Genomic DNA, 23,500 nt, shown 5'->3' with positions numbered 1-23,500 from the left:
TAAGGTTGAACTGTTTACATTCCTGCATGGAAAGATGATATTTATAACTCATGAGACCTTTGTCAGTATTAGGGTAGTTGGAGGGGGAAAAATTATATGTATATAGATAGATAGATAGATAGATAGATAGATAGATAGATAGATAGATAGATAGACAGACAGACAGAGGCACAGGGTGAGTTGAAGATTAAGGGGTCATATCTGGAGAATAAAATTAAGGGATGAGAGAGGATTATACTAGAAGAAAGGGAGAGGTAGAACGAGGTAAATAATCTCACAAAAAAAACAGAAAAGAAAGGCTCTCACAGTGGAGGAGAAACGGGGGAAGGTGAGAGGGAATAAGTGAATCTTATTCTCATAGGATTTGGCTTAAGGAGGGAATAACATACACATTCAATTGGGTATGGAAATCTGTCTTACCCTACAGGAAAATAGGGGGGAAGGGGACAAGAGAGCAGGGGGATGATAGAGAGGAGGGCAGATTGGGAAAGGGGTAATCAGAAGCAAATACTTCTGAGGAGGGACAGGGTCAAAAGAAAGAATAGAATAAATGGGGGGCAGGATAGGATTAAGGGAAATAGAGTTAGTTCTTCACAACATATCTACTATGGAAGTGTTTTGCATAACTGCATATGTATAACCTATATTGAGTTGCTTGCCTTTTCAATGAGGGTGGGTGGGGAAGGAGGGAGAAAATTTGGAACCCAAAGTTTTAAAAATACGTTTAAAAAAAATGTTTTCACATGCAACTGGGAAATAAGAAATATAGGAAATGGAGTACAGAAGTCTATCCTGCCCTACAGGAAAATAGAAGGGGAAGGGGCTAAGATAAGGGAGGGGGGAGAGATAGAAGAAAAGGCAGGCTAGGAGAAGGGGTATTCAGAATGCATGCCATCTTGGGGTGGGGGGAGGGGTGAGATGGGATGAAAATTTGGAACTCAAAATCTTGTGGAAGTAAATGTTGAAAACAAAAAAAAAAATTTTTTTTTAAAATATAAACTGGGGCAGCTAGGTGGCACAGTGGATAGAGCACCGGCCCTGAAGTCAGGAGGACCTGAGTTCAAATCCGGCCTCAGATCAAAAACTTGACACTAGCTGTGTGACCCTGGGCCAGTCACTTAACCCCAACTGCCTGAAAAACAAAACAAAAGAAAAACTGTAAGAAAAAAAAAAGAAAAAAGATAAATGATAAATGATAAAAAAGAAATGATAAGTAGGCAGATTTCAGAAAAACCTGGAAAGATTTGCATGAACTAATGCTAAGGGAATTGAACAGAACCAGGAAAACACTGTACACAGTAAAAGCAACGCTGTGCCACGACCAACACAGCAGGCTCTTTTTACATATTTCTTGAGGTGAACTGTCATGACAGAGATTTTTTTTTTAGTTAGACAGACACTTGTGAGCCTCTTTCAGAGGCCTACAGGTCATATCCCAATCCCACAACTTATCAACTGTGCAACCTTCAGCAAATTATCTAACCTTTTCCAGTCTCATTTTCCCCATCTGTCAATCCCTTGATCTTTGCTGTCCCTGCACATTCTCCATGGCCTCTCAAAATCCCAGGATGTTCTTTTATCTTCTCTTGATGGCCTCCAAGCCTCTCAACAAGTGTCACTGTGCACAACATAGCTTATCTTGTGCTGGTTGTCATGCTGCCGTCTACCCCAACACATGGTGGGACGTTCCAAGAATTCTGACACTCCAGTACACGGCAGGGGTGACAGGCCTCCACACAGCAGGCTACGATCTTTCCCCGATCCCTGAACATGTGGGACAGGTGACACGTCTGTGGTTCCCGGTGGCGATTTGACATGAAAGGATCAAGCTGCATAATAAGTAGATATGGAAGATTTCCCAATACCAGAATGAAGAAGTATAGGCACATTTACCCCTCTTCCAACAAAAAGAGACTACACATTTCTTCATTAATTTATCATTTAATATAAATGCTGACAGAAAGCAGATAAGACCTTGAAGACACTTTCATATATTTACAAACCAAAAGGTGAATCACCTCCCTTCCATTTCTCAAAACAAATTCTCTTATCTGCAACTCATATAGGAGCCTTAAACACTATGCAGGAGCAGCATGAGGCTGAGTCAGTTTTAAAGGTAATGGAGAGAAGGAAGAAGAGTGGCATCTTCTATATGAACAACATGCACACAATTTCCCCCAACATAAAACTTGAAAAAAATTGGCTTTATACCTCTGAAAAAACTTGTAACAAATGAAATACAGACTTTTTTGAGACCCAGTTAGCTGCTGTTTTCTGCCCTTTGCATCCATAACTACTGTTTCTTCCTTTCTACCTCATATAATGTTTGGCAGGCTTTTGAAAAAAGTAAACATAAGTGGATTAAAATATGAAAAAGAAAAAAATTATTCATTTCAAACAGTACTTTTCTTTCTCCTATTCCAAAAGGACTTTTAGGACATAGTTATTATATCCACTTTCACAGTTTCCCCAAATCCTAATGGAGTTAAAGAAAGGTTCACAGATTGCAAATTTCACCTACCAAATGCCAGTTACATTCAATTTTGGGGCGTTTGAAACGTAAGAAGAAATATAATCACCATTTAGAAAATTCAGCGATTTCAGTCAGCTACTGCTGTAAGGCTCAATGAAACTGTTTTCTTTTTAAAAGAGGTATGTTAGGAAGACAGTAGGGAGCTGAGGCACAGGAAAAAGGGGTGGGGAGAAACCATACCACAACAAAGATTAGATATTTTAACATTGATTTAGAACAGTAGATATGAATTTTCACTTATCTAAAATTCTAAGTGATTACATTTAAGTGAAGTCACTTATAACCTGACTCAAATCTCACGGTCTCCTTTATTAACCTAGACTATTTATTTTTGCTTTGTTAAATATACCTCTGCAGGGCACAATCACATACAATCAATACGATTGGTAAATTACACGAGCTCTAACCCAAGCATATATGCACTAACGTTAAAAAGTTATTTTTTTAAAAACCACAACATAAAATAAATTCCACCCAAAAAGGTGATAATGACTGCAGAATGTCTCGGGAGACTGGTATGAGCCTAAAGACCAAATAGGCATAGCCAGACAAAAGGGAAAGGGGGGAAAGAAGCCACACATACCACAAAAGGAACCTCACAACTAGAAAGCTGCTTTTGGAATTCAAAACATTTATCCCATGACTACATCTTAACCCTTCTTTCTTCATCTCTTATCTTCCCAAACAGCCACAGAACTACCCAAAAGCAAAATGACCACATACCTGGACCAATGAATAAAAAACGAAAGAAAAGTAATTTTGAGTGCTTCAATGAAGTTCCAGTTACCAGAAGGGAAGAAAAACAGCACAAAAATGTTGGCAATGATGTACTTGGAAAAGAGTAGCCTTTTCCTGGGAGGTTCCTTAGTAGCATAAAGGAAAAATACCTGGCATACACAAGTTAAAATGAAAATTCAAAACCACTTAAATCAGAAAACAAAGGAATTTTTAAGGGGCTGTTCAGATTCTATTTGAATTACAGTCAAATTAAAGCAGAGGGATCAAGCCAATCTATGGTACTACTGATAGCTACAGGTAACAAACTCATGCCTCACTTAAACAGTTTTTTAAAATACAAAGTTAGGAACGGCCACAGGACAGTTTCCAGTTGTAAGATGACTGAATGCACACTCTGTTTTGGATGCCAAAGACTTATAAGCTTTGCCTGTTGAGAATAGGATCCCTTTTCCTGCCCCCCAACCAGACTGAGACCTCAATATAAGAACTCAGTCATCAAATTTTATAATAAACATTAAATATTCCACAGGTTTATCTTTTTCGTTTGATGCATGTTCATTTCTGGACACCTGATATTTCTGGTAAAATACAGCCTCTCCTCCCTCTAGCCCAAAGAAAGTGTTATTTCTCTAGGGATTTTTTTCCCTTTCTTTTTGGTTGGGGGTGGCGGGGAGAGAAGTTGAAGATGGAAGGGAAGGATGTACCAGGCTTTTGGTTTGGAAGAAATTCATGATCTGGATGAAAATCCAAGGGCAGATAAAGATGCGCTAAAGTCCAAATAGCTGTTAAAAATTTTTAGCTTAGTATTATATGTAATCATGTATCTCACACACATATCCCTTGTCCCTTTTCATAACAGGATTTCAAAGGGCTGTTACCCACTTTGCTCAGTACAGTACAGAAAAGTCCTCTTAATGGGAAAATAGTTCTTAATCCTGGTATTTTAAGTGATATTTTCCTTGTTTATCACTAAAATAAGAACTTAATAGCTAAGTGTATCATTTACGTATCATTTAGCATATATTACAAGTGATAGCCAACTACGGATCCTAATGATCCAATAGAATAATTTCTTTGCTTTTCAGTGATCACATAAAATGTAAAATATTAAAGTTTTAAGTATTCAAAGTTAGCTATTCTTTCTAAGAAAAATGCAAATTTCCCATTAAAAATGTTTTTGAAGTCACTAAAAAGCTGATTTAAGAATACTTTGTGTTAAATCCAATACATCCAAAAAATACAAACTTAAAAGTCTTTTCAGCAGAAGGTACTGAACCAAACAAAGCTGGAATTTAAAAAGCAAAAACAGGAGCCATTCTACTTTTAAATACAAGATTATGTGAGTACACAAAAATTACTGTATTGGAATTTAATTTAGCCAATGTCAGAGCAGGAAGGAATAAATGAATGAAGGTAAACTTAAGGATGGATATAACAGCAAGGCAATGCTATATATAATGAGAGGCACCTTATTGTCCCAGATGTTCTGCTCACATTGTTCTTCAGTCTGACAGTTCTGCACCAATAAACCCATGTGGATTCAGGGCAGATGTGTTGGGGGAGGAGAAAAAGTAGGCCACATATACTGCTGCCACCTGGATTCTTCTTCCAATGGGAAAACCAATCATAAGACAACAGTTCAAAACAGAAACTTTAGTGACAGACTGAGCAATTATTTTCTGGAAAATATAAAGAGGGTGGAGAAGTTGAGGTTGGGAGTATTTAAATGACTGATACATTGCTATCACTTTCGATAAAAAAAATTTTCAATGGAGCTTTAAAAGATTTTACACATGGATTCCCTAAAAAAGAGGAAAAAGTGAGGAGAGGTGACAAATAGTCTTAAGTTCCTTAGAATATATTTTCAAAAACTACATGATCCTTCCTTCACTAGTGGGGGATCAGCAATGTTAACTATATCCTTTTTGGTAAAAAGGACCTATGTGCATATTAACAGCTCCACTTGTTCTTGTAAAAAAAAAAAAACAACTCCCAAATACAACATACGTACACCTTGCTTACTAGGCTGGATGTCTCTTACCACCATTTCTAATCAGCAATTTGTTCAATAATTAATTTGTCAGAGTCTCATGACTTGATTACAATGATATTAGCCTCTTTTTCCTTTATATACAAAGTTAAAAGAGGCTGGGAAGGTAAAAAGTAATTTAAGACGTGTATACGAAAGCAATGACTTTCTTAAAACACACTATTGTAAAAGATATGAGATTAATCAGTTTAAAGAAATGACTTTTCACTATTTTTACACTTTATAAGGCTTTAGCAGTTAACTTTAGACACATCTGTCTGCACAGTACTATCAACTCATGAACACTAAATGGTTTTACAATCAAAAAAGGCTACTAATTCCCCCAAACCAAAACAGAGTAAAGCACAAGTCTTTGGCTCTCCTTTAAAGAAAATAGCAGGCTACCACTCTTAATCAGACCTTTGTTTGCCTACCAGTAGGGCAATACCACATTTGTGCATCACTGAGTAATAACACCATTAGAAAAGGCAACTTCACAGAAGTTATTGGCTAAGCGAATTCATTTGAATGCTCTGTTTTGAGGCAGCAAGCTGTCACTGTTGCACGATTGGGGAGGGTGGTGGGTGAGCCAAGGGGGATAAGCAGAATGGAAAATTGACAAAAGAAACCAGGCAGCTGAGGAACTATTTTTTGGGTTAAATCTAAGCACAGTGTTGCAAAATTTGAGATGTTTTTAGAATTCCTATTCTGTAATGTGTAACGCATTCTGTAATGCATTAAATAAATAATAAAGTGGCAAGTGAGAATCATATACAATTCTGTCTCCTGGGAAATAAATGAAATGAGAAGGTGTGGAAAAGAACAAGTAAGGAATAGGGGAAGGATACGGTAAGGAAGAGGAATCACCCCCACAGTACTTACTAGGTCAAATATATCTGGGTTTCCCTACTCTCCGGCTGATTTTCTGGGGTTGGCCTTGGAGGCAGGGTTGTGTCCCTGTCAAACATTTCTCTAAGTATGGGCTTTCATAGGACAAGCTCTCCCCTTAACCAGGAAGGTCAGTAGGAATGAACCCTCAGTCATTTCATTCTCTTCAAAGGCACATAAGGAAGGAAATCTACAGACTTAAGTGATGAATTTACTTTAAAAATATTAAGGTAAAGTAAATTGCATATTTAAGAAGGGCAATCAGATCTAAAAATCATCTTCCAGATAACCTGTGAAAAATCCTGAAGGAGCATTCTTAGTTTAACACAGCCTACCACAATAAAACCCTTATTCTGCTGACTGAAAAAAAGAGAATTAATTATCACAGAGCAATGCTTGTAAAGTCTTGCCCTTAATCCACTCACCTTTAATCAAGCCTCTATAACTTTTACTAAAACTGTGGGGCAAAAAAGCCATGTTTTAGGTCATGCCTTAAATTTTGCTTTCCTGGTACATATCAGTAAGCCAACTTCCCATTAACCTGACTGCATAAACAAACAGGAAATAAATGTTTTTTAGATCCTGAAGAAACAATATTCAGAAAAAAATCATTTTTCTAAGGAACTACGGTGTCAACCAACAGTTCTTACAGTAGAGGCATAATCATATTTACAGAGTTTCTCACGCTTCCCAGGAAACTCAATCATGGGAAGAGACTATAAAGTAGTATTCAGAAGAAGTTAAATTTTCTAAAAAAGTGTAAAGTTTATAAACTATATTTCTAACCTGACTGGTTTCACTTGCTAACTTTCTCCAAGGAAAAATGGAAAAGACAACTAGAAATTTAAAGCTAACCCAACAAACAAGGGAGAAAAAAAAATCAATGCCTTTTGCAGATATTAACAAAAACTAGTTTAAGAGCCAATAGATTATGTCCAAACAGGACATTCACCTGGCCAAGTTAATCGCAACAAGGACACTGTACAAAGTGCAGCATGAATACAATTGGGAGGGATAAGAGAACATCATATACAATATTTTGGATTTTTTTTTGCTGCTGTATACAGAGAAAAAGTAGGTGGATATGGAATAAACAAGTTATGAGTATAGTTTTAATGATCATGTACCTACCCAAAGTTTTTTCTGAAATATGGAAATAGGGAATCAGAAGCAGTAAATACATGCAATAACTCAGAGATTATTTTTTTAAAATTACATATTTAAAAATAAAACAAGGTGACTATAAATTCAAGTTCAAACAACAGAATTTTTTGGTTTACTCACATAGATGTACAGTGTAAATTCAACCTAGTTGGAAAAAGCTTTTGTATTACTAAAAAAATTTTTTTAAAATGTCTCCCAAGGAAAAAAGATAAAAATAAGCTAGCGAGCACTGTGTTAGAAGTAGAACTCACTATTTTTTCCCTCAAGGAAACTTCCATATGGATCTCTGTTGTGTGCTGCTATACAATCAAGGTCCCTAAAACTTCTGCAGAGCTGCTTCTACCATCAGAATGCACCATGACTTCTAAAATTAATCAACTTGCCTCTCAAATGAAGGAATAATCCAACATGTCCAGATGAGAGAAGGGATTTGTCCAAATCATTCTCTGATGAAAGATCTACACATTGCCTTTGGTTGTACAGAAAAATGAATTGCAGAAACCTTGAGAATCCACCAGGGATACAGAAGCTTTTCTTCCTTCTCCCCATGGAAAATAGGTATTAAAAGAAGAATCAATTTAGGGGCTTAACTACTCTGAAGTCAAAGTTCAAAAGGTCAGAAAATCAGAATTTAAGTGAGCAAAAAAGAAAAATGGAAAAAAAGGTCTAGTTTTTGTTCAAGTTCAGTGCTTCTACCTCCCAATCGGACATCTGATCGCAACAGCTGCGCTCATGCGAAAAAATCCTTAAAACATACTTAATATATATACAGATATAACTATGTATATGTGTATATATATAATATATATAAATTTTTATTTAAATAAAAAAGAAAGCTCGAATCCCAAGCCAATATGTGTATATCAAATCCTTGACCAGCCAGGTCTGTAGGGCATAATCAAATTCAATGTGAAATAGTATATAAATGCGGTGCCTTGACTGGGCAAATTAAATAATTGCTACTCAAAAGAGTGTTCTGTTTGGACTCTCCTACTGGTAGGCAATGGCAGGACTGTATCACCTTCCCCCCCCCCCCCCCAATTAACAGTATGATGGACAAAAAGCTTAGCCCAAGGTTGCTATGACCTTAGCAGGAGTTAAGGGTTAAGAAAAAAAAAATAAACAAGAAAAATATTAACTCTTGCTTTTACCCAACCAAAGCAATGCAGTAACTTATTACATAACCAGTGCTTTCTGATTTAGTAGTCTAATATAGAAAAGGAAACAAAACAATCAGGCCAAGAGAGGGTAACAGGCAGGAAGAAAGGGTGACTTACATCAATTTATCCCCACTGAACATCAGATTTAGAGACTTTCGGCAGAGGGTAGATATGAAATATCAGAATATGTGCAGCAACAATTAAAGGTTTTTTTTAAGTGGTTGGCAAGAGAAATTCTTCATTCTTTTTCATGGCTTAGTGAAAAGTAATTTTTTAAAATTATGGTCAGTGAAGGTCCACTAAAACTGATTTTCAGGTATTAACTACCTACTTTCGCTAACTGTTCTGAAGAAAAACAGATGATCAGCCATTCAGACTGTCGTCAAATGCCAGACAGTTTGCATTCTTTCATCCTTCTTGAAAATAAAGAGCTTTCAGTGTCTCCAGTGCTATATTCTCAGGACATGAAAAGAAAATAAAACAAGCCCAACAGCTAAGACAAGTAAAAGGGAACTAGATGCTGAATTCATTTTCAGTTAAGATCAAGTGATATACTCTATCACATAGGATGTACTAGCTCTTGAATAGGAGCTATGATTTCAACTGGAGTTCAGAAGCCGACAACAGAGCTTCAAATTTCTAGGCACTACATCAATATGTACAACAAGAATCTCTAACCTGGTTAATTGAAGAAAGTCAGCATATTTATTCTGTGCTTTCAGTGCTAAGCTACAACTGGCTTTCATGATAACCTGGGCTAAGTGTTTTAGAAGGTGAATCAGTATCTAATTACATCAAGGAGAAAGGTGGTATTGGTAATAACAATGATAAGGCTATTTGATCACTTCTAGGGGTAAAAAAACTCCTAAGATTTGCTTACCTGAATGGCATGAAATACAGATACAAAAAGGGGAGATGATGTTCAGCAAAGGAAAAAAGGTATTAACGATCACCATTAAAAACAAAAACAACCCACTTTGTAAAAAGGAAGTTTACTGCACATTTTCTGACATTATAGTCAGTGACCAATTTTTTGCCTCTGAAGCACCTTAAAATTCACACAAGGAGTCCAGGTGCTTTTTTGTTTGGGGAAATGTGGGGCGGTAGGGGAAGAGAGGGAAGAGAGAGGCAAGTTAAGGAAGGATGTGGGTAAGAAGTATACACTGGGTATGTAATAATACCAAAATAAAAGAAAAACCTACTTCATTAAGATCATACAATTAATCAAACAGAGTATATATATAATATCTTCTTCTTCTTTTTTTTTTTTAAAGCCCTGGATCCAAGGCGTCCAAAGTTATTAAAATAAAGTTCATTCACAGAACAAAAACAAATTTAATCTGAATTGCTTGCAGATACTGCTTATTTTCATTTTTTTTTAATTAAAAAACGCATTAATGTGAACTATGTGCAGGTTTTGTTTTCAGTAGTGGTGTTTGTGCACATTGTCTCCGAACCTGCTGCTGTTCCTGGGTTTCTCTGATCACCCTCAGAGCAGAAGGTCTGGAAGTTATGAACACCACTCCTGCCCTTCTCCTCCACAGCCTGAAAGAGGGAAGAAGCAAGCGGCTCTCCTCTCGTTTTAGGGAGCAGAGCTGGACGTGACTCCCGTCCTCTGAGAGTCATTGTTATCTCCTCCTCCCTCCGGATCCTCAGCTAGGCTCAGAGAGGAGGTCTTGTTTGACAGGAGGCTGATGTTCTCTTGGGATAAGGTCGATCCATTCGGCACCTCACTGCTAAAGTCAGAAGGACGAAACAGTAGTGTAAAATGAGAGAATAAGAAAATGATGACTTAGCTAGGAAATGAACAAAGTTATCAAAAGGTGATATATATTGTAGTGTTCTTAGCTCCACTGAAAAACAGAAAAAAAGGTCTACAAGGGGCAGATGGGTGGCGCAATGCATAGAGTACTGGCTCTGGAGTCAGGAGGACCTAAGTTCAAATCTGGGCTCAGACACTTGACACAACTAGCTGTGTGATCCTGGGCAAGTCACTTAACACCGACTGCACTGCCAAAAGGGAAAAAAGAAGTATCTACACTTCAACTGTTGTGAAAATGCATCTTCTTGACATATTAATTTATCCTAAGAAATTATATCAAAGTTGATGATAAATTATTTTTGCCAACTACTAAAGAACTCCCATGATTACTTGATGGCACAACGTGCTAAAGCTGAATCTTATTTTCAAATACAGAGATATTTGGAACAATGGCATTTAAAAAGCAATGCTGTGAATAGGTGGGTATTGTGGAAGCTTAACAAATAGACACAGTTCCGTAATTAACATAATTTGTTTGAAAGTCAGGAGGGATTTGGAATGAATAAAACCTTTAAATATTTCATTAAGTTTAGGTTAATTAGCCAAATCACTACTGCAACTCTGGTAGAAGAGTTATAAAAACTAAATTTTATCTTCTTTCATCTTAGGTACACATTCAAAATTCAAATTCAAAATGACAAGATCTTAAAATAGCTCTTAAATTTTAACACAAACCAAAACAATCAATCTTCCTTTGGGTATTACACAGACGATTACAAAGAACAGAGGAATGCTCACTTCTTTACCTGAATGTCAATGCAAGGTCCTCAGCTGGAACCTTGTTTTGCGGTTCTGCTTGTCCATTTTCTGCTTGCTTACTGGGACCCAATTTGTTTTTCATATCCAGAGAAGATTGGTTCTCCTTTGAAAGAGGAGGAAATAAAGTCATCTCTCAATTAACCAAGCTAATGAACAGGAGATAGAACAGAATAAGACAGAACTGTAGGTATTCTGATTATTCTTATTCAGCTTTGAAACAGAGTCAAAAACAAAGTCAGATTTACCCTAATCCATATCCACTTCTTACTCATTCCCAATGAATTGATCAAAGTCCTGGGACCATATAGGAAATAAAGGGGAGTAGGCTCCAAGGCAAAACAGATAATTTTACTCATAAAAACAGGAGTTAACTAACAACAACAAAAAAACCTCCAAACCTTTAAAATAATTTTAAAAATTATATTACTAACATGGAAAGCTCAAGAAAACTAGTCTATCCATTAACATTAGAAATTTCTTTAGAGGAAGGAAAGGACCACAAACTATAAAACATAAAACCTAAGAACACCAGTACTATCAGTAAAATCTCACACAGTAAAATCTCTTTGGAAGAAATGGGTAAAAAGAGTGTGTCACTAATGGTTCATGGAAAAACAAAACAGAAAGTTGCTAGATAATGTCTTTCACACACTACACTATTTCTACAGTGAGCTACAGCAATTCTATACCTCCCAACTTGGCTCTAGATTTCAAAATCTAGTTTAAACATTTTCAGGTAATTTCTGTCTCTTTCTTTAGACAAAGAGCCTTCAGTAGGAGTTTTTTTTTAATGCAGAATAAGAAGAAAAAAAGAATACAGTCAAATAAAACAGGAACATCCAGCAAGGAGAGAGCTCATTTTTATAAACCCAATGTGATCCCCCCTCTATGACTGTCAACAGATCTCTGATTACAGCAATTACTCAACTCACTCACCATGCTCAGCTCCCGAGTTCTCTTCCCGATTTCCCGCTCCACCTGGTGCAGCTCCAAACTCAACTGCTCACTGGAGACCATTCCGGGCCACTTGGGCGGGGGTGGTGGAGGTTGGGGAGGGGGCTGGCCTGCCAGAGTGCTCGTCTCCCTCTGCAACAGCAGTCTGTTACTAACAGCCTAAACGCACAAAGCCAAGCATATACACAACTCAGCACTCATGCTGTGCACAAAAATTAAACAAGGAACAAGTGATGATTACTGCTTTATGGCCATTAGGACAAGTATCTTTCCAACAAATGATGGCATCATAAAGCACTATCTTTCTTTAAACACTATGTGAAATATCAAGGTCTGGAGGCACTGAGTTTTTGCCTTCCTTTGTATCCCCAATGCCTACCGAGTATTTATTAAGTAACAATGACTTCAGATGTTCCATGTTTAGGCTGATTTGTTCTTTCTCTTTTAATTAAGTAGGACATCCTGGTACAGATTTACCCATTCCAACCCATTAAAAAAATTCTGCTGGGATTCTAAGCCCATAAATCTTTCAATGGGGTTTACTTAATGTAACGGCAAAGTGGTTTGGCTAAAATGACTGAAGAGACTAGCAGCTAGCAAAGTCAGAAATGGCCCTGAATATCTGCCTTTTAGACTGACAGAATTAAAAGACTAAATTAAGCAATCAATCTACAGACTGCAGATACCTTCCTGGGGAAAAAAGGAACCAGGGCTGAAGGTTCTAAACTTCTGAAAGTATAGGATCTAATTCAAGATAAACATGCTCAATCACAACAGCATTATAGTGATCAGATGTGGCAGAAAGGAGATTTTGAAACAATCCAAAATTAAGATACTGACAAAAAGTAGGTATGCAAAATATAAACATATCCAGATCCCATGAATGCTAAACCCCAGCACAATTAGCACAAAGCAAGACATAAAATTAAAATTCTTCCTAATGATAAAAACGAGGATTATGGTTGGTTATAATTTTCTCTCCAAAACAATCTACAATCATTTTTCCTGAAGGAAAATAATATACTAGTATCCACTTAGTGTTCTAATGGTTTTCTATAGAAAACAAGTGAAATTATAACCAAAGGGTGATAATTTTAGCAACCAAGATTTAATCATTCTTCAGCTATGTTCCCATAAGGATGCCATCAATATTATTTGTTACATCTGATAACCAATATTTCTTTCACAAACTTGCAATCGAAATTACAAAATAAAACAGCAAGCTTGTCTTCTGAAATTTACTTTATTCCAAAGTCTTTTATAAACACACGTGCATGAGTGTGTGCTTGTATGTATAGAAGTAGATACTTTTTTTTATAATTTAAATTTTTTAAAAAATTCAATTCAATAAATAATGATTAAGTACCTACTATGCAGAAAAGCATTACACTAGGTTGGGTATAAAAACACAAAATAAAAGTCCCTGCTTTCCAAGGAGTTTACAGTATTTATGCAGATAAATAAATGTAATCTGAAGGGAGAGAGAACACAACTAAGGGGGATGATAAAGACTGGAAGAGGTGGCCCATGAGCTAACCCTTTGGTTCACATGGAATACATATCAGATAAAGCACAGGGGCAGATGGAGTACTGAGTTCAGGAAATAAAAAACAGGCCCATTTAGCTAAAACACAGAATATATTAAAAAAAAAAGGTCAATGTGAGCACAGGTCATTACTTTTTTCACCTCCCATTTTTCAAAGAACATTAATTATTTATGGAATTGATTATAAATGGTGGCAAGTTCAGAAAAAAGGAATACAAATCAAGAGTACTTTATACATAATAGGCACTTGAATGTTTGTTGAATGACATTAATGAACAGGATTAAGCTAAAAGCTTTTGTTTCTAACTACTATAACTCTTAAACTCCAGATTATTAACAGGTACACAGAGCTCCGACTGCTTAATAATATTAACCAAAATGTCTTCCAAATATGGAATTCAGCTATGTAAAGAGTTTACAGAAAGATACATTTTAATACTTGTTAGTTCATTCCACAGAAGGCTTAATCACTAGAATATGACACCTAAAAATTTGTCTCTGTAGTGTGTCAAGTTTTTCTCAATCTCTTGAAGTCCCTTCAAAGTCTCAAGCCAAAAAACCAAAGTCATGTCTAGGCCAGTACCTCAAGTCCTCGAAGCTGGGTGTGCTGGTTAATCTGGTGGTTCAACTGCTGCAGCTCTAGTCTCAGCTGTTCTCTCTCAGCAGAGGGCAAGGGCTTTCCATGACTGGCCACTTCTGACATGGACAATCTTTCCCTTTGATGGGAAAGCAATAAAAGAAAAGAAATCAAAGTGCAATTACTGCAGCCAGATTAACTGAATGGCAAGAGAAAACTCACTTAAGAACTCTCTCAAGTTCACAGCAAGCTCTCTGTGCATACTTTTGGACCCAGTAATAGCACTACGAGATCTGTATCCCAGAGATTAAAGAAAAAGGAAAAAGACTTACATGTACAAAAATATTTATAGCAGCTCTTTTTGTAGTAGCAAAGAATTGGAAATCGAGGGGATTCTCATCAACAGGGGAATGGCTGAACAAGCTAACAAGTATATGATTATGATGGACAACAGTACATTGTGCAATAAGAAATGACCATGGGGATGGTTTCAGAAAATACACGACAAGACTATATGAACTGATGCAGAGTGAAGTGAGAAGAACCAGGAGATCATTGTGCAGAGTAACAGCAATGTTGTAAGGATGATCAACTGTGAAAGACTTGGCTGCTCTGATAAGTAAAAGGATATGAAACAATTCTAAATGACTAATGATGAAAAAATGCTATGCACCTCCAGAGAGAGAACTGTGAACTCTGAGTGCAAATTGAAGTATGATTTTTGTATGTTCTTTATATTTGTTGCCTTTTACAAAAACTATAGCTAACATGTAAATGTTTTGCATGATTTCACATGTATAACATGTATAATTTACATATTGCTTGCTTTCTCAGTGAGTGGGGGAGGGAATTTGGAACTAAAAATTTAAAAAGGAAAGAATGCTAAAAATAATACATCATTACAACATGCACATAGAAAAGGAAAAACAATTCACACCTCCACTGCCGCGCTCCCCGCCCCAGCCCAGAAAGACAGACAGACATACCTTTCAGTGAAGTGTCCCTGAGAAGGCATAGTTTGGTGAGGGGAATATGGAGAACCTCCCCAGCCACCATGAGCTCCATATGGACTATAATCTTTAAGAGAAAAAGAGCTATTTAGGGAATATCCAATTCATGCTGGCTCCTTTTCCTTTGAGCTACAATTACTAGCTTCCTAGACAGCCTCAATCACAACTTTCTAAAAATCAGATAAATTAAACACTGATAAGCTAAGAATACTTCAATACTAAAGGAAAAAGCCAAAAATACTTCATCTGACCCTCAGTGAATTCACAAATACTCACCAGAAATGCTGATTGATTTGGTGGAAGTCCCCTGAGCTGCTAGAGCCTGCATTGGGCCAGAACCCTGATACATGGTCTTGGAAGTTCGAGATATGGCGCCAAACCGGGACACTGTGGGCCGGTCACCAAACGGGATGAGGTCATCATCACTTGTTTCTGCTACCCTTCTCTGAAGCTCTAGCCGCTGGTCTCTCACACTTTTACTTTCTACATTCTGGTAGACACAAGTCAAAAAGAGAAAGCCCATCCTCACCTTAAGTTTTTTCTACTATAATGTTCTTTACCTCTGTAAGATTAAAATACTATAGAGGAAACTAGAAAGATGAGTAGAAGGATTCAGAAGTGTCCTACATTTTAATTCAACAGAATTACTGAATGGTAGAGCTGGAAAGGACCTTCTGGATCCTCTAGCCCAGGTTCTTAACTTTGGGGTCTAAGACACTGTCTATATTTTGATAACTATATTTCAAAATAGTTGGTTTTGTTTGTCAAACCTATGCTTTATATTTTGAGCATTTAAAAACATTATTCTGAAAAGGTACATATGACACAGAAAAGGCTAACAATCTCTGCTCTGGTCCAATGATAAAGACAATGAAGGTAAAGCTGAGTCCACGTGGCTAGTAAGTGATGAAACCACTTCTTCAGTTTTCAGAGAGGATTTTAGCTAGGGAATAAAGAATGAAATCATACCAGGGTTCTTAACCTTTTTTAGGCCAGTGTCCCCTTTGGTAGTCTGATGAAGCCTCTACTCAAAAGAATGTTTGTTATCAATATAAATTCATGGTCTCCCTGAGATCTATCCATGCCCTTTCCTGTGGGGATCCATGGATTCCATTTTGAGAACCCCTGAGCTAAACTGAGTAACCCAGAACAATTTTTATAGGCTAGGATGTTTCCCAAGACTTGCCACAGGAAGCTTTAATTACAGAAAAGCCCAAGAGCTGAACCCTAAATGGCACATTTCTGGCCTGGAAGAGCTCAAAGGATGGGGCAGGGTCGGTAATGTTTTTCTGGGCAGTTGAAAGGTAGGAGGGGAGACTTGTTTTCATTCACATTTCTGTTGCCTATATTACTATCTCCTTCTAGTCACTGCCACACCAAGGCTTCTCCTTCCTGACAGAAGGTGAACTCTTTAAGGGATGGTCTCTCTTTTTTTTCTATCTCCTCATGACTGGCACAGAATCTGCATAAATGCTTGTGTATTGATTTAACAAGATCTTTCCAAAAATAAGGTCCTCCGCTTTTCTCTCCACCACAAATGAACTCAAGTACAGGCTAATTTCCTACTTCCCACTTTTGATCCTATGCTATCATTAAAAAAAAAAATCACAAAGTTGGAAAAGAACTTAACAGCCACCAAGTTCAATCCCTTATCCTCAGAGGGGTTAAAATGTAACTGGGAAATGTTTAACAAAATATACAATCCAACAAAGATGTTAATTTGTGGTTTTCTAGGTCAATAACTGGCCTGCAGGGATAAGTTTCTATTTGAATTTGACATACCACTGCCCAACAGATATATACATCCTGCCACGATTCTCCAAACAAGTAGTCATAAAGCTTCTTCCTGAATACCTCAAACAATAGGGAACTCACTATCTTAATACTGTTACCTATTCTATTTTGGGGGCAGCTCAAATTGTGAGAAAGTCATTCCTGACATTGGACTAAGATTTACCTCCGAACTTCTACTCATTTATCCTAGTTTCTTTTTTCCTATAACCACCAAAAATAAATCTAATTTCTCTTTTCAAATAACAGCCCTTCAATGCAGGGCAACAATTACCCTATCTGGACTTCAGACAGAATTTTTTTTAAAGCACTGAGACAATGGGTTACTACCGCTCTGTAGCAGTAATACTATTTACACTTCAGAACTATTAAAAAATTAAGGTTATAATTTGGTCTTGATCAAAGACAACAAAGTACACGCCAATTTGGTCTCAGTTGTTGGTGAACTGAGCTGCTACAGAGGCTGACATTAAACAGCAGGCAAATTCTAAAGACAGGTCCATTTTGCACTACCTTTAAAAACTTAGGTCTACCCTAAATGGAGGGCTGTGTGGCCAGGCAGAGGCCAGAGCCCACTGAAAGGACAGGGCTTGGCACTGTAGATGGGTTAGGCAAGTCTGCGGTTGTACACACCGTCATCTCCACACTGCCAGCTGCAACAGCATCTTTGGGTTTTGCATCTTTGGTCCCGATGTAGGAGCCGATGGTGTCACATGACCAAGGGGAGTACTGGCTGTAATCATTCCCTTTGTATTTCCCAGCGACTTTCAGGTCATCATCCAAATACTGTAAATGAGAAAGAGGACAAAACCCTGTGAGTAATCAGGGCAAAGATGAAGCAATGGCATTTCCAAATAATTTTTTTGTTGGAAGAAAAATGCTGGCAGTTCTGTGGGATAAATGCTTCACAACAGAGGATTTTTGTTTGTTGGCACAAGTTATGAAACCAGAAAACCATTCTTGTAGATTCTAGATATTTGAAGTTCAAGTCAATGTAAACATAACTGTGAGGAGTTCATGATTGGTTTTGCTGCCAATGGTGGTAAAGAGGATTTTAATACCACCATTCTCATCAAAAAGAGAAAAAAGACTCCAAGACTCATGTTCTATAGTGGGGGGGAAAAAAAAACAAACAAAAAACCAATATATTTACAACTTACCATACTACAGAAATGAATTCTGCAATTCAACGTAAATTTCATAAGTTGTTAAAATACTACACCCTACTTATCTGCCCAAATATGGCTAAAAATAAAAAAATTTGATAAACTGGATAGGTAAAACCAATGGCATCTGATCTGAGACCTTTCAGAAATTCAAAATAGAATGTGAGCTTAGTCACTCAAGAAGAATTTACTAAGTGCCTGTGCTGAGTGCTAGGGATATAAAGAAAGGAAAAAGCAGTACTTGCCCTCAAGAAGTTCAGTCAAATTGGGGGGGGGGGGCGCGCGCTGATCATGAAAACAACTAATGGTTGTCCTTCGTTTTCGAAGAGGACCAAAATGACATCACCACACTGGAGTTAAGTTTTAACGTGTCCGACTGGCTGATCAGACCAATATGAGCTTGGAATGCTCTACCACAGGTCGGGTACATGTAGTCCCTATGAACCTTTGGGGTAGAATCTTTAAGTCTGCATTATCTTGCGTTTCTCTTGAGCTATTTTAATTTTGCTTTGCTCACAGAGCACAGCACCTTCTCTGATGAGGGCATGCCATGCTGAGCAGCCCTGTGCCTGTGTCTCCCATGTCATACAATCAATTCTAAGTTCTTCAGAGAGACTTTGAGAGTGTCCCTGTATCGCTTCTTCTGACCACCATATGAATGCTAGCCCTGTGTGAGCTCTCCATAAAATAGTTTTTTCGCGGCGTACATTTGGCATTCAAACAACATGGCCAGCCCATAGGAGCTGCACTCTCTGAAGCAGAGTTTGAATGCTTGGCAGTTTAGTTTGAGAAAGGACCTTAGTGTCTGGTATCTTATCCTGCCAGGTGATCTTCAGATTCTTCCTAGGACAATTCAAATGGAAGCAATTCAGTTTCCTGGCATGGTGCTGTTATAAAGTCCAGGTTTCAGAGGCATACAACAATGAGGTCAGCACAATGGCTCTGTAGACCTTCAATCTGTTGGTCAGTCTAATACCTCTTCTCTCCCATACTTTCCTTCAGAGCTTCCCAAACACTGAGCTACCTCTGGCAAAGCATGCATCAACCTCATTATCAACGTGTACATCCCTGGAAAGTACACAGCTAAGGTAAGGGAACTTATCCACAACATTCAAAACTTCTCCATTGGCTGGTAACCAATGGTTCCACATATGGATGGTGTAGTGCTGGCTTATGGAGCACCTGTGTTTTCTTGATGTTAATTGGTCGGCCAAAATTAGCACAAGTAGCAGAGAATCAATCCAGACTTTGTTGCAACTCAGCTTCAGCGGCTGCATTAAGTGCACCATCATCTTCAGACAAAAAACCATGCACCAACACTCCTTCCACCTTGGTCTTGGCTTGTACTCTTTTCAAGTTGAAGACTTTACTATTAGCATGGTAGCTGACCTTGACACCATGTTCATCCTTTAAAAAAGCACAGGAGTAAGCACAGAGCCTTGTTGCACTCCACTGGTGACTGGGCAAACACGAGAGCATTGTCCATTATCCAGAACCTGGACAAGCATCTTGTCATGAAATTGATGTACAATGCTGATGAACTTCTCCTGGCAACCAAATTTTGGTATCAATTTTCCATAAGCCCTCATGACAGACAGTATCAAAGGCCTTGATCAGATTTACAGATGTTTCATACAGACCTCTGTTCTGCTCCTGGCATTTCTCCTGGAGTTGTCTGGTAGCAAACACCATGTCAACCATTCCTCAGCCCTTTCTGAAGCCAGACTAGTTCTCAGGTAGATGATCATCCTCCAGGCGAAGGATCAGACTATTAAGGAGGACTCTGGCAAGAATCTTGCCAGCAATGACTAAGGGAGAGGACACTCCCTAACCCCTCCTCCGCTGGTGACTATCCATGGACAATCTAATTCAGTACCTGGCACAAAGAAAGCACTTAAAAACACATGTGGCTTTATTAATTGACCAAAGGAAAGGCAGAGCACTGATGTGAGTGTGAGGTGGTGGTATAACAGCACTATGACAGGAAACTGAATAAAAGATACAATTAGGGGCAGCTAGGTGGTGCAATAGACAGAGCACCGGCCCTGGATACAGGAGAACCTGAGTTCAAATCTGGCCTCAGACAGATAACACTTACTAGCTGTGTGACCCCGGACAAGTCACTTAACCCCATGGCCTAGCAAAAACAAAAAACAAAACAAAACAAAAGGATACAACTGCGATTATGTTTGCAAATATCTTATTTTATCCTCACAATAAACCTAGAAGTTAAGTGCTATTATTATTCCCATTTTACAAATGAGGTTGATAAACTCATGATTACACAGCTAGGCAGAATCTGAACTGAGGTTTTTCTGACTCCAGCTCTATCCACTATGCTGCCTGGCTGCCTTTGACTAATAGGAGATTTACATTTAAATTTTCTGAAGAAGGATCAAAGTTTTATCTATATTGGAAGACAACAAGGAATACAGTGGAAAGGATATTAGTCTTGGGAACCCAAAGACAAACCAGAAGTTGAGGTCCTGGAACCAAAAGCACTTAATATATACTAGCCTGACCTAGGAGGAAAGCACTGCTTTGTTGTACTTTTTTCCTTTGTGTGCCAAGGGTCTACAGCACTATGCTGTTTCCATAACACCTCTTAAGACATTTAAAAAATCAAGTTTATTATAAAGAATTTAATTCAATAAACTAGATTTCTACTCAGTACCCAGCACAAAGCAAGATAAGAAATTCACTAAGTCCTGATAAGGAGCTGACATTCTACTGAAGAAAAACAATATGGATGAGAAAACACAAAGTAATTTCAGGTGAGGGGGAGCACCTAAAGAAGGTGGCACTTGAGGTGAAACTTGAAACAATCAAAGATGGAACACTTTAAAAGAGTTTGTATTATGCAAAGGCATCGTATAAGGAACACTGGTGGGATGGGGAGGATGGAATAGAGTGTTATGAAAGAAAAATATGCAACTATCCTAGAAGGATTAGATAACGATTACAAGGGACTAATATCAAACAGATATTAGTGCATTTATATTTAATAGTAGAGGTAAGAAGGAGCCACCAAAGCTTCCTGAGCAGAAAGTGACCTGGTGAGGACCTGTGCTTTAGAAAAATTAATTTGGCAGTCATGTGGAGGTGTCAAAGGAGCTACACATGCAACAGAACCAGATTAAAATGCCACCGAGAAATGTTTTAACAAAATAAGCGAAAATACAATTCAACACAGATACTGCTAATTTGTGCTTTCCTAAGTTAATGTGCTGTTGGCAGGGATGTTTCTATTTGAGTTTAACACCACTGGTACACAGAGTGCACTGGAGAGAGGAGGACAATAAAAAGTGACAAGAGTATGAACTAGAGAAGTAGCCATGTGAAGAGAGGAATAAATATATGTCACAGAGTCAAAAGTGAGAAGACTTGGCCATGATCAGATAGGAGAAGGGGAGAGAAGAGTGAAGAATCAGAGATGATTCCAACAGGAACAATGACAATGCTCTCAGGGAAGTGAGGGTCAGGGTGGAGATCACAGGTGGTTTAAGGGGGAAAGACTAGCGAGTTCCATTTTAAACATGCTGAATCTGAAATACCCATGAAACCTCCAGGTAAAGTTGTCTAGCAGGAACATGGAATTTAAAGAATGAAGCTGAACTGAATGAAGCTGAAAGAGATGAAGAGATGAACTGCCGGTCATCTGTATAGATTTGAAAATTAAAACTAGGAGAACCAATGACATCAGCAGGAGACAGTATACAGAAAAGAGGGCCCCTAAGGCAGAGCTCTGGGATATCCAAAGCACAGAGGGCAAATATGGATGAGAAGCCTGTGAAGGGGACTGAGAATGAAAAGCCACCCAACTCTCCTCCTCCTTCTTCATACATCCTGTAATCCAGTGACAGTAGCCTCCTTCTTCTTCCTCCCCTAAGACTCCATTTCAGGACTCTGGGCATGTTCACTGGCTCTCCTCCATGCCTGGGATTCTCTACCTCTTTATCTCATCTCCTGGCTTCCATCATACATGGAAGAAGCCTTTCCCACTATCCCTTATTCCTGATGCCATTTCTACGCTGATTATCTCCAATGTATCCTGTGTATCGTTTGCACGCTGTCTTCTCCATGAGACTGAGGTCTTTGAGAGCAGGGACTATTTTAGCCTCTCTTTGTATCTTCAGTCCTTAGCACAGTGTCTGGCACATAGTACGTACTTAATAAATGCTTGACTTGACCAGGAGACAGACTTGTCACGAAAACCCAGGAAGAAGAAAGCGTTCAGGAAGAAGGAAAGGAAAGGTCATTTAATGCTCTTGGGAAGTCAAGAAGGTCAAGGACTAAGAAAGGGCCATGGAATATAATAATTAATGCAACAGTAGGGACCTTGAAGAAAGCAGTTTCAGCCAAGTAGTGCAGTTAGAAGGGAGTGGGATATGACAAGTAGAGGCAAAGTATATGGGAAAGATTTTGTTTCCTTCTAGATTTTTCATTTAGTTAAAAAAAAAAAAAGACATGGGTTTTTGCCCAGCTGTGCTTCTAACTCACTGTGTGATTTCGGACAAGTTACTCAGATAAGGACCTCAATGTCCTCATCTATAAAATGATGGGGCTATAGTAAGTAAAATTGTGTCTTTTAAAAATATTATATAGTCTCTTTCAGTGTACTCTGACACCATAAATGACAGCTTGGTCATCAGTGTTAAGATTTATACTGAAGGAATATCAGCAAAATTTTGTGGGACAGCTCTGGGTAAGGGGCTTTGAGTAAGTGCCTGGAGCCAGGCCACCAAAGCAAAGTATGGACTGAGAGAGAGGCAGAAGCAGGAGGGCATCTGAGACACTAGGGCCTCCTCAACTACTAAAACGCCAGAAAAGAAAGTTCTTAGTGCCAAGATACATATGTACATATGTCATATGCTGTCCCACAGGATAGGGCTTTCACCAATGAAAGATGCATTTCCGTCTGTCTGGCCACTGCAGTCTAAGGAGCACCGAGTACTTCCAACTGACTTACAGCTGAAACCTCTAACCGATGTTGTCACCTGCCTCCCCTCATCGACTCTTCTCTCCGGATCCTGTGTGCAGTAGTGTGTACCCAGTAGGCATATCATAAAGGCCATCTACTGCCCCTAGATTACACTGTTCCTCCTGCATTGATCTTCCTTTTATTTCCTTGTTACTTCTGAGGACTCACCAGTTCTGGTGTATCTCACCATCATCTTGAGGGTCCTTTGCTCTTTTTGCTTTTAATATCTGCAGAGGCTGAGGGGATGTTGGGGCTCGGGTTTTATTCCTCCTTTTCACACACACACACACACACACACACACACACACACACACACACACACACACACACACACACACACACACACACACACACACACACACACACACGCTGATTTTTAAAA

The 23,500-nt window shown here is 38.3% G+C and overlaps 1 protein-coding gene across 3 annotated transcripts in view; it reads right to left on the bottom strand.

Annotated features, from left to right (window-relative positions):
- Window positions 1–1,921: 1,921 nt before the first annotated feature.
- RC3H1 (ring finger and CCCH-type domains 1) overlaps window positions 1,922–23,500 on the bottom strand; it is an 81,810-nt gene continuing 60,231 nt past the window's right edge. For 2 of the 3 annotated variants that reach the window (XM_020970465.2, XM_078156484.1), the window contains exons 14-20: window positions 17,605–17,757; window positions 15,457–15,670; window positions 15,157–15,247; window positions 14,177–14,309; window positions 12,030–12,206; window positions 11,081–11,196; window positions 1,922–10,248 (exon numbers count right to left, since the gene is read on the bottom strand). In XM_020970465.2, coding sequence (XP_020826124.1) covers window positions 10,095–10,248; window positions 11,081–11,196; window positions 12,030–12,206; window positions 14,177–14,309; window positions 15,157–15,247; window positions 15,457–15,670; window positions 17,605–17,757 — 1,038 coding nt within the window. In that variant the 3' untranslated portion in view covers window positions 1,922–10,094. The remainder of the gene's footprint in view (window positions 10,249–11,080; window positions 11,197–12,029; window positions 12,207–14,176; window positions 14,310–15,156; window positions 15,248–15,456; window positions 15,671–17,604; window positions 17,758–23,500) is intronic. The other variant, XM_020970466.2, reaches the window with a different exon arrangement.

The sequence above is a fragment of the Phascolarctos cinereus genome, unplaced genomic scaffold, assembly GCF_003287225.1.
Source record: "Phascolarctos cinereus isolate Bilbo 61053 unplaced genomic scaffold, phaCin_HiC Scaffold_5;HRSCAF=322, whole genome shotgun sequence".
Classification (NCBI taxonomy): domain Eukaryota; kingdom Metazoa; phylum Chordata; class Mammalia; order Diprotodontia; family Phascolarctidae; genus Phascolarctos; species Phascolarctos cinereus.
Note: the sequence above shows the minus strand (reverse complement) of the source record. Positions and strands in the feature narration are given on the sequence as shown.